This window comes from Pelobates fuscus, chromosome 1 (genome assembly GCF_036172605.1).
Source record: "Pelobates fuscus isolate aPelFus1 chromosome 1, aPelFus1.pri, whole genome shotgun sequence".
Lineage (NCBI taxonomy): Eukaryota > Metazoa > Chordata > Amphibia > Anura > Pelobatidae > Pelobates > Pelobates fuscus.
Genome location: NC_086317.1, coordinates 257759049 through 257784587, shown reverse-complemented (window position 1 = coordinate 257784587; position 25539 = coordinate 257759049). Strand labels below are relative to the sequence as shown.

The 25539-nt window shown below is 45.4% G+C and overlaps 1 protein-coding gene across 1 annotated transcript in view; it reads right to left on the bottom strand.

The window, feature by feature from the left end:
• The window catches only part of ACY3 (aminoacylase 3), a 61560-nt gene that overhangs the window by 20917 nt on the left and 15104 nt on the right, over positions 1-25539 (bottom strand). The window contains exons 2-3 of the mRNA XM_063444573.1: positions 5657-5727; positions 1574-1814 (exon numbers count right to left, since the gene is read on the bottom strand). Coding sequence (XP_063300643.1) covers positions 1574-1806 — 233 coding nt within the window. The 5' untranslated portion in view covers positions 1807-1814; positions 5657-5727. The remainder of the gene's footprint in view (positions 1-1573; positions 1815-5656; positions 5728-25539) is intronic.

The window sequence follows — 25539 nt, the reverse complement described above, 5'->3', positions numbered from 1 at the left end:
TCAAGTGTCCTGACAATCTCCACTGAAACATCAGGGCCAAAAAAGGACAGTCGCAATCGCATCCCATGAAGAAACTCCTCCTCGTATGTGAGTGCTGCCCGGGGGCAAGCTCGCTCCATCTCCCGAGTTCCTCTTCAGACAGGGATGCTGCTGGACTCTTTACTGCACTTCCTGGTTTGACATATCCATTTGGGATACCACCACTACCACCAATGTAACGGATCCCCTATACTCTGACTGAGTACATCTGTTGTAAGTCTCCCAAATCCCAAGTGAAACAGTGATCAAAGCACTCAGTTACACAAACATAAGCCAAGACTTGATGAAGGGTACAACAGGAATGACTGCCGTTTATTTTGTCACACATGGTTTTACAGGCACAGACCCCTACATGGGGTCTCCAACACAAAACAACAAGGGTTTCAATCCCAAGAAGCTGATGGGGGACAAAGCAGCTGGTTTAAATTGGGCTGGCATTGTCCCTCGGACACGCCCTGCTAGGACAGGAAAAGGAAGGAGGAGGGGTAGAGGCATAGACAAGCAATACATTTCAGTCTGTAGAGCTGCTGCCCTCCCCCCCCCCTTTGTTGACCCACAGATGCATATACAGACAAACACACTGCTCTATGTAGCATACAGGCCCCCACCACAGCAACACTACATATCGGAACATAATAACAATAATTTGTTTCTTAGCTGGTCTTAAAATCAGGTAAATACAACCTCACATGACATTACACCATTTAACAAAAACAAAAACAAAACTGGTGGCAGTATATGGTACGCGGCAGTATGTGTGTATACATCCCAGTAATCAAACACCAACACAACATGCAAATACACCCCTGCAAACACAAACATTACATACAAAAACACCCCGGATTTCAAATTTATATACAAACACTAAAACACACCCTTCACTCAAACACCAATACTACACACAAATGTACATCCGCTTTTAAAAGTCAATACTACATCCAAACACACCCCTGCGCACAAATGCAAACAGAACATACAAAAACACCCCTGCACGCAAATGCAAACATTACATACAAACACACCCCTGTATCAAAATGCTAACAATATATAAAAAAAACCAACTGTACACACAAAAGCACACCTGCTCCTAAGTACTACTATCTGTTTACTATCTGCGCCAAAATGTTTTTTGGGGTTCCACGTTATTAGTACATTATGTCAAAGGGTTCCACAGCAAAAATTAATTGGGAACCCCTGCCCTAAAGAAAACATGTAAAACAAATTATATATTTTCTTTGGGTGTACATGTACTAAATTCCCTCACAAGAGACTGCACGCCATCAATAAGTAGAACTCTCTAAAACTGAAAAGGTGATTGAATGGGCTGTGACTTGATCTCTAAGTTAGACCAAAACTATATCCAAAATCTCTAAGTCAGCTTAGAGACCAACAAGCTGTCAGCAAAGCTCTTTACTTATACTCTTTAAGTCCATGTTTCACCCTAAAATGACTCATCAGGAATTCCAGGCACCAGTCACTCTCATCATAACTTTTATACATCTTGTACTAGGAGAACAATAATTGTAAGTCAAACCTTAGGTTTTCTTGGGCGAACGAGCGATTGAGGTCCATGTCAATGTAACGCGTACAACGTTCCACTGCAAGAGGGTTGCCTATTACAGCCTTAGTGGTGAACGTTTTCCTGTGAAGCTCAGAAGGATCCTTGAGCCAGTGCTTGGCCAGCACAACTCCAGACATCTCATCTCCATGTGTTCCACCAACGATCAATGCACGGTTAATGGATGTGTACTGGCTGGATGAGTTCATGCTTTAATCTAAGAATAAGATGCACAAAAGATATTTAACATTGATTTAAATTTCACTATAGACCCGTCAGTCACTAAAGAATATAATACTAAAACATGAAAGAAACAATTTAAAATACAAGCTTATTTTTTTAATTAGAATGAAAATAGAAAATGATAACATTGCTCAATTTTCTATCCAACAACTGATGTGGGTACCTCAAGGAAAAATTCATGAATACCATGTGGGATCAATGGGTAATCAAAATATGGCACCCATATCATCCATTACAAATGACTCAGTTGAAATCCCTGGACCTGTACACTAACAACATAAACAAAAGTAACCGGAATAGAGCAGGGGTGGCGGAGATAAGGCAACTATTAGACACAAAACAAATAAAGCCGTTCCCAGATCTGCAGGTAGAATTCTCACTCCCTTCAAAGGAGCTTTTCACATATTTCAGAATAAAACATATATTACTAAGCCTTAACATAAATGAGCTAAACAATGAATATATACCTACCTACCATACATTTTGATCAGGGCCGGATTGGGGATACAAAGCAGCCCTGGAAAAAAAATCTATGCCAGCCCCATAAGTCATTGTGCCATATATTGCCGTATGTAATATATGTAAGGCAAAATCTTGCCACCCCAGATGGCTGAGTAATATATATATATATATTTATATATATATATATATATATATACATATATTGAATATATATTGCTTTTTCTAATATATAATATTGGTCCTTTCAGAGTAAAACGTTTAATTATACAGTAAGCTTACGACGGGTTATTGGGCTGACTGAGTAATGGTTACAGTTTGTGTTTGATATATTTGGCTGTCTGAGTGTAATGGGGACTGCACGTGATGTATTGGGTTGTCTGTGTGTGATAGGAATAGTTTGTGTGTGATGATATTGGGCTGTGTACATGTGATGGAAACAGAGTTAGCACTGGGCTGGCTCTGTGTGATGAGCATGTGTGTGATCATTTTGTGCTGTCACTGTTTGATGGGGACTACTTGTGTTTGTGATGGTTTGGGGCTGGCTGTGTACATCTTAGTAATAACCTGATGAATAGATGTATACGAAGATGAATAATGTAACTGGTTATCTGTACTGCCTGTGACCTGTATGAAAGTTGGTGAATCCTAGACAAAACAAACTAAAATTATGTTTAATTCTCATACAATATGTAATCTGGGGACATACATATCATCTACCTAAAAGCTTCACTTCAAGTTACTTACTGTCTCAGTAGTAATGCCACTGTCTAGAGTGTCCGCTCGCTCCCTCAGTCCCTCTGAAAACTGCAGTCTCAGCCACGTAGGTCATGTGTCACACCTTAGGTGTAGCCGCACTATCTGCTCCACTCGCTCCCTAGTACCTCTACAATCTCCAGGCAGGGTAAGGTGTTGCTGCACTCTCACACACAGCACCCTTACACACACACACTAACAGCACCCTCACACACACACAGCACCCTCTCACAGAAATACAGCACCCTAACACACTCACACCGCACCCTCACACACACAGCACCATTACACTCACACAGCGCCCTCACACATACACAGCACCCTCACACACACACACAGCACCCACACACACAACGCCCACACACACAGCACCCTCACACACACAGCAGTGTGCGTGTCTGTGTGTGTGTGTATGTGTATATATATATATATATATATATATATATATATACGCGGCGTATGTGTTTGTGCTTTAGTGTGCACAATCTTATGCAATAGGCTGCGCACGCCTATGCTCCCATGTCTCTTGCCTCCTATCCATGTCCCCCTCTCGTCCCCCTACCATCCATGTCACTCTCCCCCCATGCATGATTAAAGCTCTGTTGAGCTGAAACGTGGTGAACCCACAAAAAAAACTTTCCTTCATTATCTTGGAGTGCTGCCTGTTTCTTTCTACTTTTGAGACTGCATTGGTGGATTCAGCGGTGTCCATCCCTTGCACGGGGCGCCTCCCTAGTGGAAGGCCGGAGCATTCATGCGGAACTAGTGTGCAAGGTTTGCTGTTTCTACTCTCCCCCCATGTCCCCCTCCCATCCATGTCTCTCTCGCACTCAAGTCCCTCACCCATCCATGTCTCTCTCCCTCTCATGTCCCCCACCCATCCATTTCTCTCTCCCCATCATGTCCCCCACACATCCATTTCGCTCTGCCCCTCATGTCCCACACCCATCCATGTCTCTCTCCCCCTCATATCCCCCACCGATCCATGTCTCTCTCCCCCTCATGTTCCCCACTCATTCTTGTCACTCTCCCCATGCCCTCCTCCCATGTCTCTCTCCCCCATGTCTGTCGCTCACTTATGCCCCCTCCCATGTCTCTCTCCCTCTCCCCCATGCCCCCTCCCATATCTCTCTCTCTCCCCCATGCCCCCTCCCATATCTCTCTCTCTCCCCCATGCCCCCTTCCCATGTGTCTTTCCCCCAATGCCCCCCTGCCCTCCATTGCACTCACCCCCTATCCATGTGTCCCCCTCTTTCCTTCCCGAGCATCACAGAACGGCGGCTAGGTGTAGGGAGCGCCGGCTCTGCTCTCACTGATGGCCGCCCTCCCTGCCATTTTACCTGTTAGAGCAGGAAAGGGGGTGGCCTCATGCTGGTCGGCACGCTTGCAAACTGAGCGTCGGGTAATCACATGACACCCGGCGCTCCTACGCAGAATGGAAGGGAGGGGGAGGAGCTCCCCCTCCTAGTGTGTACTGTGCGTGTGGTTCCCTTATGGAGCTGCACGCTTCCCTGGGATGCCAAGGGCGCAGGCTGAGCGGGGGCGCAAAAGTAACCTGTGATTTTTGCGCCTCCCCCTCGGCTTGCACTCCTGGCAGGCACTGGTTTCGCCATCCCTACAGTACACCCCTGCGTTTAACATGTCATTTCACCAGCTGGAGGAAGATGGCTGAGCCTGTGAGGGACAGATTTTGATAAATTTCATTATTGTTATCTACCCCCACCCCCCCTACACTCCCGGTCACTGGACCACTAGCGGCAGTCACCGTCGGAGATCTTTGCAAAACCTGCAAAGTCTCCAGGCAGTGAGAGTGTGCTTTAAAGAAGCAAGTTGGATTGTTAGTGTGGGGCTCACCTAAGAGGTTTGCCTTGACATGGCAGGTGAGCTTACAATCTAATGGCTATACCCCACTCTCTCTAGCATGTAAGCTCATTGAGCAGGGCCCTCTATCCCTCTGTTCCTGTGCGTCCAACTTGTCATTACAAATACGTGCCTGTTAGTCCACCCATTGTAGAGCGCTACGGAACTTGTTGGCGCTTTATAAATAATAACAACAATAATAATAATAATGGCCATTGGAGTAATAATAATATCCATCTAAATATGCATAGGGGTTTGGAATAGTGCGCAAGTAACTCTTTTCTTTGGTTTTTATTGTACATATTGGGGCCGATGTGTACTATGTTCATTAGGAGTAGTGGGAGACTGAGCGCAGGACTTATTTTGTGTATTTGTATTATCTTTTTTGTCTATCTATCTAATCTATCTCTCTCTCTATCACTCTCTCTTTATCTCTCTATCTCAGTCTATCCATCTATCTCTCTCTTATATTTATACATAAATACTTATAGACTACTCTGTATACATATAAATGAGTACAATATACATATATCTGACCATTATAGAAGCTAGGCTAGAGGTCATAATGCAACTTGTCTTCTGCATTATGAATGAAGTAATGTAAAATGCTAAATGGCTTAGAACATATGCAATCCTTCAAAATACAGTTAACAAACAAACAAACAATAAGCATTGTTTTGGAAGCAATAATGAATAATGCAAAATTGACCGTTATGTTATCAGAAAGTTGGATGCACTCACCTATGCAGGCACTTTATCTCTGTGAATATTCCCAATGTAATGCTACCAGCATCAATAATCAGCTCCACAATCTACAAAAAAAACGTATAAAAAAACGTATAAAGCCAAATGTGTGGAAAATATATAGTGCTTTTCCAGCCAAGACTGCAAAGCTTAAGGATTGTATTAGTTTAAATATCCCCAATAGATAATTATTAACCAATATTACACCATGTGCTTAAAGTTTAACCCCTTAAGGACACATGACATGTGTGACATGTCATGATTCCCTTTTATTCTTGAAGTTTGGTCCTTAAGGGGTTAAAGGGATTCTCTAGTGCCAGGAAAAAAAAACTGTTTTGTTTTGCCCCCCTCCCTCCTCTTCAGTCACTTACCTGATTCCAGTGCCAATGTCCGGATTTTTTCAACATATTAAATAATAAAAAATATAACATATATAGAAAAAATATATGAATATATCAAAATGTCGATATATTATAAAATTAAAAGATTTTTCATAATATTCAATTATTTTAAACATTTATTCAGATATATTAAAGCATTTAGAAAGCTTATTGCAGCAATGCTTTCTTATGGGGAGGGCTTAAAGGGACACTGTAGTCACCTAGACCACTTCAGCTCATTGAGGTGGTCTGGGTGCTGTGTCCCTTTTGTACCTAGTGCTGCAATGTTAAACATTGCAGTTTCAGAGAACTGCAATGTTTACATTGCAGCACTAAGTCTGCCCCTGGGGGGCGCTTTCAGAATCGTAATGGACGTTTGGTCCGTTATCTGATGCTGGACATCCTCACGCTCTGCATGAGGACCTCCAGCGTCAGATTTTTCCCCATAGGATAGCATTGATTCAATGCTTTCCTATGGTGAGGTCTAATGTGCACGCTCCATTCGCCACACATGCGCATTGGACCCCGCTCCTTGTGGGACATCGGAGGGGGCGGAGCTTTGACGCAGCACCTAAGCGACATTGGCGTTGGGATAAGGTAAGTAAATAAAGAGTTTTTAACTCTTTATTTACCCGGGAGGGGCGCAAGGGAGGGGGGAGGCAGAGGGATCGGTAGTGCCAGGAATACAGCTTTGTATTCCTGGCACTACAGTATCCCTTTAATGCGCTCACGGCATTTGCTACGCATGCACATTAGATCCCTCCATCGGGTAACATAGGAGGAGGTAGAGCATTGACCCAGCACCAAGGAAGATCTGTGCTGGAATCGGGTAAGTATAGTAAGGGTTTATTAATGTTTCCATATTCTGGAAAATAAAACATAGGAGACCCCCAGGAACACATTCTCACAGGCTGGAATGTAGTCACGGTAGTGAAATTAATTCCGAGGTGCCATCCCCTGGGTTTGGACTGCCTATACGGGATAGTTTCTTCACTGGGATGATGTGCAACATCCATGAAGAACACAGAGCACCGAAAAAGGATTTTTTTACTGCACTATGCACTACCACACTATCAGAAAAAAAAATATATATATATATATTTGAATTTACTGACAGTTGTACCACTGCCAGACACCAAAACAAAAATTAATTTTAACTGCCGATAGTGCTTGTATCACACTGTCAAAGTCAGAAACAAAAATATTATTTGCATTTACTGCCAGTTTTACCCGTTTTTTTTTAGACTGTTAAACCCTGAAAAACTTTGAATTTGCTTGTACCAGTGCCATTGTCAGGCATCAAATTATTTCTCTTTCCAGCAGATGGCAACTAAATAATGCTTGCACCACTGTAAGACACCTAATTATTCCTGGGGAACATACCATCGCTGCTGCTAAGATCATATATCCTTAGATGGAGATTATTCTGTCCATGCTAAATATAGCAGAGCTCTTAGTAGCTCAAAAAAGTGTGAGTGTGCCTTTAGCATAACATCATACAGCATTTATGTGACTTCACTTAAGGGTCTAAGGGTCTCTATTGTTTGTTCCATTTAACCAAATTATTTATGTTGCAGATAGTGCGTATGCCTGAGTCTGGCCCTGCTCTAGCTAGCCTCTTTCCAGCTTCGCCCTCCATCTTCCCTCTGCGCATCCTGTGCATCATCATGATGGCTGCATGACATGTTGGTGACATCGGGAACTCTGTGTCGGCGCTCAGGTTGCTAAGAGATGCCAGTGCAAAAAGCCAGAAATCCCCCCAGAAATAAACATTGCCCTCAAAAAGAGGACATGTCCGGGAGAATCCAGATGTATGGTAACCCAAAGTTTATTAACCTTTACACTGCCAGGGGGGCACGAGGAAGAAGGGGCCAGAGGGAGGTATAGTGCTAGGAATGCAGGTTTGTAATCCTATAGTATCCCTTCAAAGTCTTAGGTCTCTTATTTTCTACCCTTTTGTTCTTACTCTTTTTCTCAAAAGATTTAAATGTTTTCATATATAGAAGTGTAGCAAAGATTGATGTCCATAGCTATAACATAGTCACAAATGTTAATAGGTCATGAAGATACCCAATATGCTGTGAATAGACATGTTGCTGGCTACAAACCCTAGAAAAAAAGTGACTACTTGAAATGTTACATATTCTGCTGATCTATTAACCATTAAGAGCTATGTCTGTTGAACAAACATTGCCTACATGTTTTCAATTGAATGCACTGATTGGTAACCCATTTGTGTGAATACAAAGAATATCTAAAGGTGGTGAATCTGAATTTGTACAGCTAGGCCAACCAACAGTGGCTGTCCAAATGTTAAACAACAATTCAAGCCATTGGTCACTATATTAACAACACATATGGAGCCTCTCCCCAAAATCCACCCCCAAAACAGATCAGCCTCCTCTCCCCACCGACTATGGTCCCGGGCCTGGAAGAGCGTTATGTTTTGCGGAGGCAAGTACACGGGGGAAATAAGGACTGCTTTTCCCCCTTATTTGGTTTGCCACTCTTGCAAGGTTGAGGTACCCTTGTTTTAAAAGGGGATTTTTCTCAGACTTGTAATGACTCTCCCTGATTACTGGGACAAGTAAGGAAAGAGCTAGGTCTCAGAGTCACAATTGCCTTTGTAAAGGCAGAAGTTGTAGACACTTGAGGCAGAAGTGTTGATACCTGCCAGAGAGGGGAACAGAAGAGGCAGAGGGGATGATACCTGCCTGATGGAAGAGGTCCTCAGAGACTCCAGTCAAGCTTCAGTGACTGGGTCTGAAGTGCTCCAGAGTCTCCAGTACCAAAGAGGAAGCTGACCTGGTGAGGGTACTCAGTTGGATTATGGGAGCTCCGGTACTCCTCCCTTTACTACCCTCCCACCTTCATCCCCTCTCTGGGACTGGTGATGTTGGGAGGTATGGCCATGAACTACCGCCTACAGTCCCGTCACTCCAGGGGGCCCGGCCACCCCATGGATCCCTGTGACCGGGTGCCTGCCAGCCATGTGTTGCGGCCTGGCCCACGCGGTGTAACCGCCGGGGCTGCACGTTAAGAGGCCCATCGGGCGGCCCATGCTGTTAAGCCGCCCGATGGCAATGAATTACCAGGGCCCGGTCAGCGCTGCGGTGCTTTAACAGCAAGATGTTTTCCATCCTGAATCTATGCCCCTAATATGCAACAAATCCATTTTGTAAACAGGGTCCTGAACCAGATCCAGAATCTGATTTATGGGACATTCATAGTAATTATGGGATTTCAATTGTGTGGTTGACCTCGCTTTGGATAGACACGGCCCAACAAATAGGCTTCATAACCCTGCAGTTCACGGATTGGCTCCTGCATTTCAGAGCCTGCTGGGGAAATATAAACTCTTTGATACATGGAGGACACTTAGAAAGGATGATAGAGATTACACCTTTTCATGTCGCCACCATTCATATTCCCGAATAGACCTGATCCTGACAGAACAGCACTCAATCTTACAATGTAAAAACATCCACATGGTGGTCTGGTCCGATCAAGATCCAGTTTTTTCAAGAAATTAGAGATCGCTATAAGAAATGTGTAAGGGGGGCGTGGCTTGACCGCCGAGAGTAATGGCCGCTTAGGCAGAGAGCTCTGCACCCTGAACGGTCCGAAACGCCACGCCAGACGCAGCATACCCGCTCACAAACACCCAAACTTACTCGCAGTGCAGGATGGAAGGGTCCGGAGATGGCACACCAAAAGAAACCCGGCAAAAAACAAAGGGACAGCACCCCATCCGTAGCCGACCACAACGCCCAGGCCGCAAGCGCTCAAAGATGGCGGCGGCCACGCGAGCGCGGATTCCCCGGGCTCATCGGGCACCAGGTAACGGAATGTCCTGCCACAACAGGCTACCACCTCGGACATAATGCACTCACTTGTAGAGGTGAGATTGGCCGGCGAGATTGAACGATCGGCAAGGGAGGTGAAGGCCGAAATCCAAGCAGTGGGGCAACGCACAGAGGCTCTGGAATGGAGGATGGACCACGTGGTGGCGGCCCACAACGAAACCGCATCTGCCACTAACACCCTAATATCCAAAGTAGCCGAATTAGAGGCAGAAATAGAGGACGCTTCAAACAGGTCACGAAGAAATAACCTAAGAATCAAAGGTTTGTCAGAACGAGTTAAAGATACAGACATCCAGAAGGTACTCACATAAATGTTTAAAACACAACTGCCAGCTGTCCCTGACCACATGTGGGCAATAGACAGGGCACACAGCCCACATAGGGATGTGATCATGAGGTGGCACTTCTTCTCCACCAAGGAAGCCATCATCAAAAGTACCAGACACCACACATACACCATCGACGGTGCCGCACTCCACTTATATCAGGACATAGCACCGACCACACTAGCCAGGCGCAGAGAGTGGAAGCCCATTGCAGATCTCGTCAGAGCCAAGGGCCTGAACTTCGCCTGGGGACATCCTTTTAAAATGCTAGTGTTTAACGGGCCTAGGCCGGTCGTACTACTGCCCACTGCAGACCCCAAGGCCTTCCTGCGGGATATAGGCATCGAGGTCCCGGCAGACTTCCACCTCCCCCAGAGGGGCACCCAAGCGCTAGGCCTGATACCCAGAGACGGCGCAGCGATGGACGGTAACGCACCTTAACGGAAGCACAATGACCCCCTTCCCATCGCAGAGTCCTCACTCTACAAATAGCGGACTATAACATCCCACAGCACACCCCAAATACAAGAAATAACCTTCAAAAATGAAACCACACAAATAAACAAAAAAAAGGGAGACTCATCGACGACCACCAGCAACCCAAACAATCTCACCATGAACCAAAAAAGTAATACGAGGAACCTGACGTCCCCAAGACCAGACAAAAGCAAGATCCAACAAAAAAGAGGGGGGGGAAATGGAAAACAGGGGTAGAAAACACGGAGAAAGCAATAAAAAAGACAAGAACAATAAAGGGGACCAAGAAGAAAAAACAAAGAAACACAAAACACACCAGACAATCTACCAAAAGATGTAGACGTCACAATATAAAAACCAAGAAGAGAAGGAAGGTCAATAATTACAAGACTACAAATAGAATGAAAGACTGATACAAGAAAGCATAAAAAATAAATAAATAAATAAATAGATAAAAACATAAGCAAAAAGCCAACTACCACAATACGACTAACCAAAGTGGTAGTGTTGTAACTATGACCAACCCAAACTGACGCACTCAGGCGTGGAAACAGACGGAAGTAGAGGATACTTGGAAACCAGACAACTGCAAAGGAAACTGCAAACCAGAAGAAGATAAAGACAATCAACCGCTTAGACCACAACAGACAGAAAAGAAGGACAAGGGAGCCACTGACACAAAAAAGCATGCATGAAAATTCCACCGCTTTAAAAACTTTATAAGTTGATGGACTTTGCCGACTAACAAGAAGGCACAGGCAGCACTTGCCAAGAGGACTTCCTAAACATGTGCTCCTCGGCATGCACCGTCACTCCCAGGGCACAAAACTGAATGCAGTATCCGTCTTGTATCCAACCAGACACGCACGTTTACACCTCATGTTGTACATTTATGCCTATGCTAAAGTAGGGAGGGGGGGGGGCAGCTTAGTTTAACGGCAGGGTTACAAGTCCCAAGGAGAAGAGCAACCAGACACACACCTCCTACCTCATACCCAACCCACAAAGGGAATCAGACACTTCCACACAATACTAACAATAGGCCTCCACCACATAGGGGAATAGGAAACGGCTGGGTTCGAACTAAGCAGACCACATAGAGATTAGAGGATCCACCCCCTCATTAGCCCGGGAACTCGAGACCGCTTGGGACTAGGGGCCTACTGGGTAGCCAATGGAAGAGCTGTACCACAAACCGAACCCTCCACATAAATAACATAGTGGGGACAGCCAAGGAATGGTAGATTAGGTAGACACAACTAAAGAGAATAGAAATGTTTTTTTTGGCTATTAATATGCTTCTGTTAAACTTCATGTTTTAATACCTCTTGTAAATAATGTTGTTGATGAACATTGTATGTGACGTGACACACACGGACGACCTGACTCACAAACGCCGACGCGACTTAAAACATGGGTAACGAATAACTTTGCTACACGGACTGACATCAGGGTGCTCGGTGATTGATTGCCCCCTCCGCGCTAACACAAGGTACCGCGGGGCAGGTAGTCACCCCCCGAGACACGCGGCACAACTTGATAAGACCGGGGCACTCCCTCTATAGTCCCCGAAAAAGGTAGTTTCACCAACTACTCCCCCCCCCCCCCTACGGTACCCTCCCCTAATTCCCCCTCCTCACCCACCCCCCACACACCGGCCCGGCCCAGTATTAGGCCCGGGACCCGTGGACCCCAAGGGAACCACCCTAACACCCTAACAACAGGTCTTGAAGGGGCGCACGGCGGGCGGTGCTTAGACTTGCGGCACTCGGGAAAGACAGTAACTACAAAAGGTTCACATTATGACAACGCTAAAAATCACCTCCCTTAATGTTAATGGGTTAAACACACCGACCAAACGACGCCTGTTACTGAGGGAACTGAAACGACAAAAAAACGACGTAGCTTTCGTACAAGAAACACACCTCCTGCGCTCAGCCCGGATTCAATTAACGGACCATATATACACCAGGGCTCACTCCTCCAGGGCCCTAGTCAAGAAAAACGGGGTAGAAATACTCCTACATAAAAAGTGCCCCTTTGTCGTGCAGTCGACAAGTGCGGACACATCAGGCAGGTATGTCATCATCACAGGGACAATACACGCCACCACATACCACCTTATCAATGTCTATGCACCTAACCAACCAGACCCGGGCTTTTGGGAGCACCTACACACACTAATCCAGACCCTGTTGCACGGAATCATAATTTTGGGGGTCGAAATGAACGCTACTCACTGCCCCACGGTGGACCGTAGCACCCCGACTGGCACAGAAGACAGAGGGCACAGAACACGAGGGGCCAAGACAAACTCCTGACCCAATTCATACAGAAGACAAAATTATTTGATTCCTGGAGGTTGCGGAACCCGGGATTAAAAGATTACACGTTCTTCTCGGCTGCACACTCCACATACTCTCGTATAGACATGTTCCTAGTGAACCAAACCGGGATCCCGTGGGTACAAACTGCACGCATCAACCTTATTACATGGTCGGACCATGCCGACGTAGAAATCACTCTCAGAATCCCGGGACCCAAACCACCTTGGAAATGGCGACTTAACAGCACACTTATAAAAGACCCGGAGACAGAGAAACTCATCCGAGACGAAATCCTGAACTACTTTGACGATAACGACCACCCGGACCTAACCCAGTCCACGATATGGGCCGCTCATAAGGCGGTACTGAGAGGTACCCTCATTAAACTCGCTACCCGACGGAAAAAGCAGAGAGCTGAAACCCTCTTCGAGCTCCAAAAGGCGCTGAGGAGGGCAGAAGCCAAACACAAACACAGCCCTACAACTCAGGGACTCCAGGACCTTCGGGACCTCCGACACAAAATTAGATCTATAGCAGTAGAGGACCTGGGGAGAGACCTAGTCCGTAAAAAACGCCTCTACTACGAACGCTCCAATAAGATGGACACCTTATTGGCTAGGGCACTAAACCCCAAGCCCCACTACCAAACTATTTCGGCTATTAAAGACAAAAAGGGCCAGATAACCCTTACACCCAATGGAGATCAATCAGATCTTCACGGAATTCCTCGCACACATTTATAACCATTCCCCAACACTCAGCAGCGACAATAGGGAATATACACAGGAAGTAGCTGACTATGTAGCGAAGAAGAACATGCCGAGAATGACCCCGGAGGTCCTACACACCTTGGGGGAGCCTATTGGAGATGAGGAAATAAACAAGGCGATCACGGCCCTTAAGGGCAATAAAGACCCGGGACCGGACGGTTACGACGGCACTTACTACAAAGTATTTAGGGACGTATTGACGCCAAGCCTGGCGAAGGTGTACGCCGAATGGATGGACGGCGGGCACCCTAACCCAGATATGCTCACTGCCGACATAGCACTCATACCTAAACCAGGAAGAGACCCAACGGAAGCTGCTAACTACAGACCCATCTCCCTGATTAACTTTGACGTAAAGATCTTCGCAAAAATATTAGCTACACGACTAAACCAACTCCTGGGCACGCTGGTCCATCCGGACCAGGTCGGTTTTGTACCATCACGGCAACTGTACGAGAACACCAGGAGGGGGGCGGACATCATATGGTGGGCGGTGAAGACTCGGACGCCTTCTCTGATCCTTTCCCTGGATGCAGAGAAGGCATTTGACAGAGTGCAATGGCAGTACCTCTTCGCACTACTAGACCGACTGCACATGCCAGACGCTTTTGTAAAAGTCATAAAGGCCCTATACACCCAACCGAGGGCACAGACTAACGTACCGGGAACGATCCCGACCCCATTCACGCCAACAAACGGCACTAGACAGGGCTGCCCCCTGTCCCCCCTGCTGTTCGTCCTCTCGTTGGAGCCTCTCCTACAGAGGATAAGGGAAGACAAGAACATCTCAGGCATACAAGCAGGAGGTGAGGAATTCAAAGTCTCCGCATATGCGGACGACGTCCTGGTCACACTTACCAACCCAAATCAGTCTCTGCCCCGACTAGTGACCCTACTGGAGGAATATGGACGCGTCTCAGGCTACAAAATTAACCTAGACAAATCGGTAGCCATGCCAATAGAAATGGACGCGGAAGGGATAGACAACATTAAACACACCTACCCCCTCAAACTTACACAATCTGATATTAAATACCTTGGTATCAAACTCACTGCTGCCCCGGAGAAGCTATACAGTGCCAACTACACGCCACCATCCAAGCGCTCTGTAGGGACCTAGAAAAATGGCATGAGAAACCCATATCGTGGATGCAATCAAAATGACTCTGCTCCCACGCATACTGTTCCTGTTTCAGGCCCTCCCAATTAAAGTGACTAAACAAGACCTACAGACACTCCAGACACACATAGACAACTTTATCTGGGCACAGAAAAGGCACAGGATAGCTCGACAGACATTGTACCGACCTAAAGCGAGGGGAGGGTTGGGACTCCCGAACCTGTATCAATATTACCTGGTAGCCCAACTGGCCCAAATAATAGCGTGGCATACACCGGAGGGCGCACACAGGTGGGTAGATCTAGAGACAAAACTAATGAGCACTGACCTCCCACAATTTTGGATATGGGTACCTAAACAAGACCGACCATCCCTGCGTACATCTTGCCCAGCGATCCTTAACTCCATAAGGATCTGGGACCTGACAGCTACCAAGTACGCCCTGAAACACACACCCTCGCCGCTGACTCCGTACCTACGGAATAAAGCGTTTGAGCCCGGGCTGAGCGCGCGCGACTTTAGGGGGATAGAAAGCACAGGAATGCAAAGATACAAGCACATGTATAACGGGGATTCCTTTAACCCCTTAAGGACCAAACTTCTAGAATAAAAGGGAATCATGACATGTCACACATGTCGTGTGTCCTTAAGGGGTTAAAACCTTCGAAACCCTAAAAACCACAGCACCCCTAACAACCAAAGACGTCTTCCGATACGTACAGTTGCGAGACTTTGCCAAACACCCAAACATAAAGAAAGCAGCCCAGACCCCAATGACATTCTATGAACGGTTGTGTAATGCCGAAACAATCCAAAAAGGGATGATCACGACAATTTACGCACAGCTCAGCGCCCCAGAAAAGGGAGCTACAGACCCAAGATACATACACCAGTGGGAGGCAGACCTAGGGGGAGCACTAGAGGGAGAAGACTGGGTAGACATATGGGAAGCGACGGCAAAAACATTGATCTGTGTACTACATCAGGAGCAATCCTACAAAATGCTCATGAGGTGGTACACCACACCTGTTCAACTCCATAAAATGGGGAAAACAACGACAGACACATGTTGGAAGGGATGCGGCGGCAAGGGCACCTTTGTCCACATGTGATGGGAATGCCCTGAGGTAGCCAAATTCTGGAAGAGAATCCAATCACTACTACAGGAGGTCCTCACACGACACATAGACCTAGATCCCTGGGCGATCCTCCTGTCCCGGCCAACTGACGGCCTTTCTAGAAAAGAACAACAACTTCTGAATAAACTCACACTGGCCGCTAGAAGAGCAATAGCACAGTCGTGGCTGAAGCCCACGGTCCCCACCGACAACGACGTTATAGTTAAAATCAAAGACACATACTTGATGGACAAACTTACAGCCCAAATAAGAAATACGGAAAAATCATTCCAAAAAACCTGGCAACCCTGGGAAACTTATACCAATGAATAACTCCCGGTAACCAGAAAAGGAAGAGCTGCGGCTTGGGCGCCCCGACGAGCACTGCACTCCTCCCCCTCTAGACCCCCCCCTCATCCCGCAACCCCATCCAATACCCCCCTCCCCCATTTCCTACATGACCGATCACTCAGTACACCAGCTTTGTTAACAAACCAGACTAACAAATCCACCTAGACTGGGTCGAAACAGACGTAAAGACTGAGGCGGTGCGAGCTCACTGTGAAATGACAACCAGAACTGCTCTGAGCACCACACTGACGAACACAGGGACGCTTCACCCACCGAACAAAACTCAGACCCGCACAACGTTAACTGATCCGTATGTCATATAACCAAGTACTGAAATGTTAAGACCTAACCGATGTTCACGTTTCTGTTTATGTTTAATACTTGGGCTAACAACGCCCGGATAAGTGAAAATCAGCACCGAACGGCACACTATCAAGAATATGTATGTGACACCACCATTTATGTTCCGTTTAATGCACTATACAGTTCGTTGATATGAGGCCCCTGCGTGGGCCACCTAATGTTTTCCATGCCGTAACGGATGCTGAAACAAAAATAAAGAAATTAAAAAAAAAAAAAAGAAATGTGTAAGAACCTGGAAAGCAAACGATTCCCTGCTGCAAAAGAAAGAAAATTTAGACAAACTGTTAAAAGTGGAAAAAGAGTTTTATGAAGAAAACCTAACAGGGGATGTCAGTCTACCAGCAGTTTGGTGAGCGTTTAAAAGGGTGATGAGGGGCCACTTCATCAAGCTAGAATCCCAGAGTAAAAAGAAAGGGAATGAAAACATGGCAATTCTATATGCAAAATTGGCTGAACTGAATAGGCTAAATAAGACAAACAGATATGGAAGGGCTGCGCCAAATAAGGGTAGATAGTCCAGTAAAGTATTGCTGGGGTGCCAATAGATGGTCTAGGATACTTGATTAATAATTCTGTATTTTATTGTGTATTTTAGATCAATAAAAGTTTTTTGTCTACTTTATTGTACCAATCCTCTTTTTATTGCACTCTCTATGCACTTTAAACTTTTTTTACCTATTCCTGGTATTTTAACCTTTCCTGGTTACTTTTACTTCCACTGGCAATTTTAAAGTTCCAGTTCTCCAAGAAATCCTAGGTGGGGATCATACCACCAGCACCTATCCATAGAGCAGTACCTCTGCTCTATCTTTGTGAGTATTATTTTATTTCCTCTACTACTCTCTTAACCTATCACAATTGAGAGCACTATTGCTGCTTTTTATTTTTCTATATTGGAGCCTTGGATCACCAGACGGTGCTGACGGACGTATCGCCGCTACAAATCCTATAAGCGGGGATTATACCGCTGTACGCTCTCCACACCAGAGCTGGCCATAGCTCCCTCAAATGTGAGTTTTTTACCTCTTCTTATCTGCACACTGAACCACATCAAAATTGAGAGCACTATTGTCGCTTTCTGTCTATCTTTTCCGAGTTCTGGACTACCAGACGGTGTTGACGGAGACCCCCTCCCTACATATCCCATAAGCGGGGATTATACCGCTGTACGCAATCCACACCAGAGCTGGCCATAGCTCTCTTGAATGTGAGTTCTCTACATTTTGTTACCTATCACACCCTGAACTTTCATACTATACCATTATTCGCCTCTACCTCTCTTGTATTTACATATACGGAACGGTCTACACTAGACGCATCCACAGAGGAACTCTATCAAGTATCCTAGACCATCTATTGGCACCCCAGCAATACTTTACTGGACTATCTACCCTTATTTGGCGCAGCCCTTCCATATCTTTTTGTATCTATCCACCGAAGGACCTGAGGGGTTTTCCTTCATTTGGGTTGCTGACTACCTTGACTAATTTTGTGATTACTAGCGCTGAATTCTTTTTGTGTTTGTTTAAATAAGACAAACGTTGTTGAAGGGAGTACAAAAGAAATAAATCAAATCAGGAAAGTTAAAGGACCACTCTAGGCACCCAGACGACTTCAGCTTAATGAAGTGGTCTGGGTGCCAGGTACCTCTAGGATTAACCCTTTTTTTTATAAACATAGCAGTTTCAGAGAAACTGCTATGTTTATAATGAGGGTCAATCCAGCCTCCAAATCCTCTAGTGGCTGTCTCATTGACAGCCGCTAGAGGCGCTTGCGTGCTTCTCACTGTGAAAATCACAGTGAGAGCACGCAAGCGTCCATAGGAAAGCATTGTAAATGCTTTCCTATGCGACCGGCTGAATGCGAGCGCGGCTCCTGCCGCGCATGCGCATTCAGCCGATGACGTCGCGATCAAGATGGAGAGGAGGAGGAAAGCTCCCCGCCCGGCGCTGGAAAAAGAGGTAAGTTTAACCCCTTCCTCTCTCCAGAGCCCGGCGGGAGGGGGTCCCTGAGGGTGGGGGCACCCTCAGGGTACTCTAGTGCCAGGAAAACGAGTATGTTTTCCTGGCACTAGAGTGGTCCTTTAATTGAGAGCTTTCAATTTTGAAAGCCAATATAATTTTTACTACAATGAGACAAAAATGGTATTATCTGGGTAACCGAGCAGATAAGTTTATTTCCAACCAACTTAAAAGAAAAACTTGAAATCTAGAATTTTAAGATCATTGATGAAGTTGGAACCCATATAAGCCCTTTAGACATCGGGAAAACTTTTAAGAGGTTTTATTCAACTATTTACAACTTACCTAAAGGGCCAGACAACTTTGAAACGAAGGATTATATAAGGCAGTCTAAACTCACCCAAATTTCGAAGGAACAAAGGGAGATGCTGGATGCCCCTATGAGGGAAATGAAATTAGGAAGGTCATATAGATAGATTCCAGTCTAAAAAGGCCCCAGGTCCAGATGGATATTCAAATTTGTTTTATAAAAAAATGTAAACATTTGATAATTCCCCACCTAACAAACACATTCAATATAATTAAATCTAGCAGAAGTTTTCCAGCAGGGATGCTGCAGGCAGCAATAGCACCAATCCTTAAGCAGGATAAGGATAAGTCCAGGGTTCCAAACCACTGACTGATCTCTCTAATTAATATAGACGATAAAATATACTCTTCTGTATTTGCATAAAGAATGAAGTCTGCAATCTCCTTCATCATACACCAAGATCAGACGGGTTTCATTAAAGGAAGGCAAGCAGGTGGGAATAACTCCAAAGTGATAGATCTATAAAACTCCATCAATTGGGGTGCGGAGCCTGACCACCAATGCAGACGGATGCATGAATCTGAAGCTCCCTCTCCCTGAGCATAAAATCTGCCTTCATCAGCAAAAATAACAAACCATCCACCCAAATAAATACCTGGAATGACCACGGATAGGATAACACATGGGGGGCAATAAGAAAAAGAGGGACACAACCCCATGAGTTGCCTCAATGTTCCAGACCCCTAAGGAGCATGAGTCGCCATCTTTGAGCCAGGGCCTGCTCGAGTCCAGCTCTGAATTCGACTGCAGCGAGGCCTTGGAAGGAACCCGAGACCCCCTTACCAAAAGAGACCTCCAACGGTTGCTGCAAGAGGCAACAGTAGAAATCAAAACGCACACTGCGAGAGAGCACGAAAAACATATTTCAGGCTTTAAAGAAGGTCTGGAGGCCCTAACAGCTCGCACAAGCCAAACGGAAGCAAGCAGCAGGACAAGGACCTAACTCACATGAGGGACAGGCTCCACTTTCTGGAGGACGGCATGGGAGATTTGAACAAATGTTCCAGCAGGAACAACGTCCGCATCCAGTGCTACCGGAATCGGTAAGCAATGAAGCTATCCTTCCTACCCTCCAAGAATTATTGTGCTCCATGCTACTAGAGTCTTCAGACAAAGACAGGTCCATATAGAGAGCCCATCGGGCCCAGCGCCTTTGCCCTTTAATCTCACAGCCCCCAGGGACACTATTGTAAAACTCCTACATTACCCTATCAAGAAAAAACTCATGCGGCTCGCCAGGGAAACACCACTGTATGTCAACGGACATGCCCTCTCATTCTATCAAAATTTAGCACCAATCACCTTGCAAAACCTTAGGGATCTAAAACCCCTCACCACTGTCCTATCGCAACAAGGGATCAGCTATATGTGGGGACACCCCTTCAAATTGATCATTCTTCACGACAACCAAACCCACGTTTTTCACAACATGTCCAAGATAAAGGGCCTGGCTTCCACCCTAGGCCTCACTTTACAAAGCCTTCCAGCTCCCACACAGACAGATAGTCGACTAGGTGCTGACAACAAGCGGGCCAACACTCCTCTACCACCTAGACAACAACAGCGCAAATGACCCCCACCGACTAACAAGGGATTGCCCCAGACATCGACTTGAGAGGCCTCTTCCAGTGAACCCAGGTTATATTTCACTTTCTATACTCTCCATGTTAATCACCATTATCTATAGTTTATAGCTTTCACTGCTCTAACAGACACTAACTACACGGACTCTGTACCATTCTTTTCATTTTTTTCCAATTTTTCATCTTTGTAACCCCACAACGACTCGGACACATCAACGCACACGTGACCCCACTGGTTGACTATGCCCAAAACTATCTATAATTTTTTCATTTTATTTTTTTCCTCCTTGTTACAAGCTAGTTTACAGGATAGGCTACCATCCTAACTAGCTATGCCGAGGTTTAGGGGTTGTAAATTTGGCACATCGTAAAAATATTGCACAACTCTGGTGGGGAAATAACAGGGTGGGGGGATAATTATACCAAATATTGTTTGTCTGCTCTCCATCCACATACAATACACTGATGAGTAGAACATGTCCACGTCTAAGCTACCCATACTAAAGTTAGAGGATTGTAAACTTGATAAAATGTTCATGTAAGGTTGATGCAATGGAACACAACCTAAACAAGGGAAGATTTCAGTATGATAGATTAACTTTGGAAATATTGCATGAATCTTACCTTTTTCCTCCCAAACATACATGTTGTTTGTTTTCTTATTGTTGTTTGTGTGCATCTTTGTGTGTGTTCATGTATCTATCTATTTATACAGATATATGTCATACAGCTGGCATTATATATTATATATGTGATAAGACTGGAACCCTATGCTAACTTGCTGACTGCTAATGAGCAGAACATGGTCATGTCATTGTGTTGGGGCTTGGAGGTGATAAAATTGTAGAACTGTACATGTACTGTAAATGCCGCTTAACTACATCTAATCAAGGACACAGGTAGGATGAAAGGAAAACAATGTAATAAATGCACCATTTTGTATGTGTATAAATGTATGAGACAACCAGATTAATGCAAATCTGTGGAACGACCGGAATCATAGGTGTTCCAGCTAACTGCAATTTGCTAATGAGTGGAACGAGTACACACCTCAGCTATATTGAGTTTGGGGTGTTGTATTAAATTGTGCATGTACTATAAATGCAATGGCGCCCCTCCTAAACAGGAACATGGGGACCATTCACATTAATCTGTCTTCCCCTTTTCCGCCCAGGCCTTGGGCCCCCCCCCCCTTTTTTGTTCTGTTTCCCTTTTATCTCTGTTATCTGCCAATGAACGGGACATACTTCCATACTATCGCTCGTGCCGTCTACAATGAGGCTCAGGGGCTGTATTTTTGGCAATTCACAAACGTACATGATTATGCAAATATTGCATTTGTCTGTTCTGCATCTAAATGTAATTTGCTAAGGAGTAGAATGCGTTCATGCCCAAGTTACTTATACTAAGCTATGAGGGATGTAAAGTTGATAAATTGTACATGTATTGAGAACGTATTGGCACTCCACCTAAACAGAGGTCAGGATGAAAGCATAACTTTCAAAATGTTGCATTAATCTGCTTGCCCCTTTATCTTCCCAAACTAGGGGTCTTTTTTCTCTCTCCCTTAGCAGTATATTAGGTAAACAATGTACATACCAAAGATGTGAATCACATTTGTATAGGCAACTCCTTCATACACGCAACTTTGTATCACACAAAGTGAGCCGGAACGATCCAATGGTGGACCACATGGGTCGGGTTGGTGCCGAGCAAACTGTAAAATTATAAACGCTCAGGGAGATGGACACAGGAGATATCTAGGTTTCACACCCACTGACATTCCTCTTGAACTCTCACCACAAAAAACACAAACCACGATATCATTCGCACACAAAACCGTACTGCAGGACTGGACCTCACTTTCTCTACACGTGCCAGTTCAACACTCCTCCACCCACACGACTCCTGTGGCATCCACAGTATAAGACCAGGCATCACACACCTCTCTCACTCACTTTCTCCACACTCTCCGTAACTCCCATACACCCTCCTATATTCCTCTCCTGTCTCTCCCATCTGCTTCCCTCTTACACCCCTCCAACTTCAACTCACTTGAGACTCCTTCCTCACTTCTCCCTACACCCTGTCCAAGCAACCACCCCTTCACAGCTCCAGAAAGTGACAACAGCCAACAAAGACCATAACTGCACACTCACAGCATCTTCCACACCATACCAGCCTCCTCGAGCCAAAGGTCATGCCTTCCAATTTCCCATGTGTCTCATTTAATGGTAAAGGTCCCGTCCAAATGACACCAGTTCATGAGATGGGAAAATAGAACTGGAGCTGACATGTTACTATTACAGGAAACCCATTTCACCTAGTCTAAACCGTTCCCTTTCCTGAGTCAACACTATCGAGACTGCTACCTAAAGAATTCACCCTCGGGCAAACAAAATGGCGTGGCTATTATAGTCTGCAGAACATCTCCTCTAACCATTAAACAGAGAGTTCCAGACCTGCAAGGCAGGTACATCATGATCACAGGCCAAATCGACAAATACGCCTTCATCTCTATTTATGCACCGAATACCACTGGACACCTCGTTCTGCGACGTATTCAAGGCGCACCTCGCCCTCTTCCCTTTTAATCACATGATAATAGGGGGTGATTATAACGAGACCATGTCACCCGTGGTGGACAGACATCGCATAAAAACCTCGACACGCAACCAACTTCCAACTGCAAGATCAGACAGACTTCTCTCCGCCTTCTCTACTAATCTAAAGTTGATAGACATATGGAGAGCACAACACCCAACAACGAGGGTTTATACATTCTATTCCCACCCACACCACTCTTATTCATGAATTGATCTCTTTCTAATCTCACCCTCCCTTATGCCAATGGTAAGGTCCACTACCATCAGCTCTATATCATGGTTGGACCATGCAGAGATCACCATGAGCATAACCAAACTACACGTTCATGGACATGGCGCCACAACCCGACACTTCTGCCTAGCCCTCTCCTTAAAGACACAAAGAGATATCCACAAAGAGATTAAATAATATTTCACATTAAACAAAAACTCTGTGACCTCCAAAGCACCTTGTGGGTGGCGCATAAGACGGTCGTCAAGGTGAAAATAATCCTCATAGCTTCGGCACACAAAAAGCAACGATTGGCCTCACTTGCGCAGACACTTCCTGAACAACGAACAATAGAAGCACGCTATAAGATTGGTCCTTCCTCTGCACTGCAAACACAAATCGCTGAATGTGAAAAAAATCAACAAAATAATTTATGGCACAGGACTCAGCATGGGCACTCTAATGGTCTAAACAATTATTACATAGGAAATCAAACAAAGCTGATTCTCTCTTGGCACGCTGGCTGGAACGTAGATGTTACAGGAGCTTTACAGACTGTTATGGAATTACCCTTGCTTGTTTCACCATATACCCTGTTTCAGTATTTAGACTGTGTAAACCCATTTCACGAACCGTCAGGACTATGCATTCATACATACGAACGACGGACCACCCGGCTCTTGGCGTGTGCCGCCACTTAACCTTTGTCACCCCTGAAATAACCAAACAACCGACCACCCAACGAGCGGAGTGTGCCTCTAATTGACCACCGGGAAGCTGCGGTCTGCGGTTAACTGCAGCCTAATTGACTGTCTCAGGGCAGCCTCGTTCGTGTGACAATTCACCGAAGTGGAACTCACGAAAGACTCCCGAACGAGGACCACCTGCATCCTGGCGTGTGGCCCCAATTAGAACGTTGGGTCTGCGGTTAACCGCAAGTTAAGCAGAGACAACCATCTGTCATGCCTCAACTACCGGTAATTCCTTGAGTTTAGCCACACCCCTTCTCTGACGCGGTCTTCCCACGCTACATAATGCGACCGCGCCAGATACAAGACGCTGGATTATTGAACAGCGTTACCGCGATATCAACCCGGCTAAAAGTTTCTCTGCGACCTCTACTTGTGTACCGAACCGGAATTCTACTTACCCCCCTTCTCCTCTCCTCGACCACGGCTAGTATCTGGACTTTCCTCATCCTGCCCGAGAAACAACCCTCCCCGGAGGAGAACACCGGGAACCTGATTTTTCACCCTTTGTTCTATCTGTGATAAGAGCTTACCTTCTCTCAAAACCGCTAAGCATTTCTGCTACAGCCTGCTCTCAAGTCCGTTAAGCATTCAGGCTACAGCTGCTCCCAGGCCTGCTATCTCTAACTCCAAAACGAATCACTACTGTTACAACTTTATTTCTAACTTCCTCCATTTCCTTAAAACTTGCAAACACCAATGTGCTAGATTGCATGTATATCGGAAGCTGCTTACTCCAATTAAACCAACAGCGAAGTAATTAAAGATACAGTACCTGTATTTTCCATTATTGAATACACAGTTCCTATTCTATTCTCTAAGTATCCTAATCAACAATCTAAGTCCTAAGAAATCTGCAGTTGTGCTCCATATCAACCTATGTAAACGTTACACCATCCTCTGAGCGGGGTTCGCACAACTGCTCAGCCTCTACTTGCTCCATGGGTTTTAAGTCCAGGTCCCGCTCTCTATCTGCCTACCTGAAAACATGGCCGACATCTCGTGTCCAGGACAAAAGGCACGAACGGAACTTGTAATGAAGAAACTGGCTATACCGTTCGTGAGATCTGAGCACTATTCGCCTATCTGTTGTGCTCAGATTTGGGCTACCTAACGAATGGTTGAATGGAAGATGTGTCTATTAAAATATTAAAGTTATATATTTGTTTTTTTTAATTCTTTATTTTTATTGTGCAAAAGCTTGACAGACATGCACATTTTGCCATGGCAACAAGTACAGGCTTTTCACATGGCATTATACTGTGGCATACAAAGGAACTGCACATTTTTATGTAACTAACA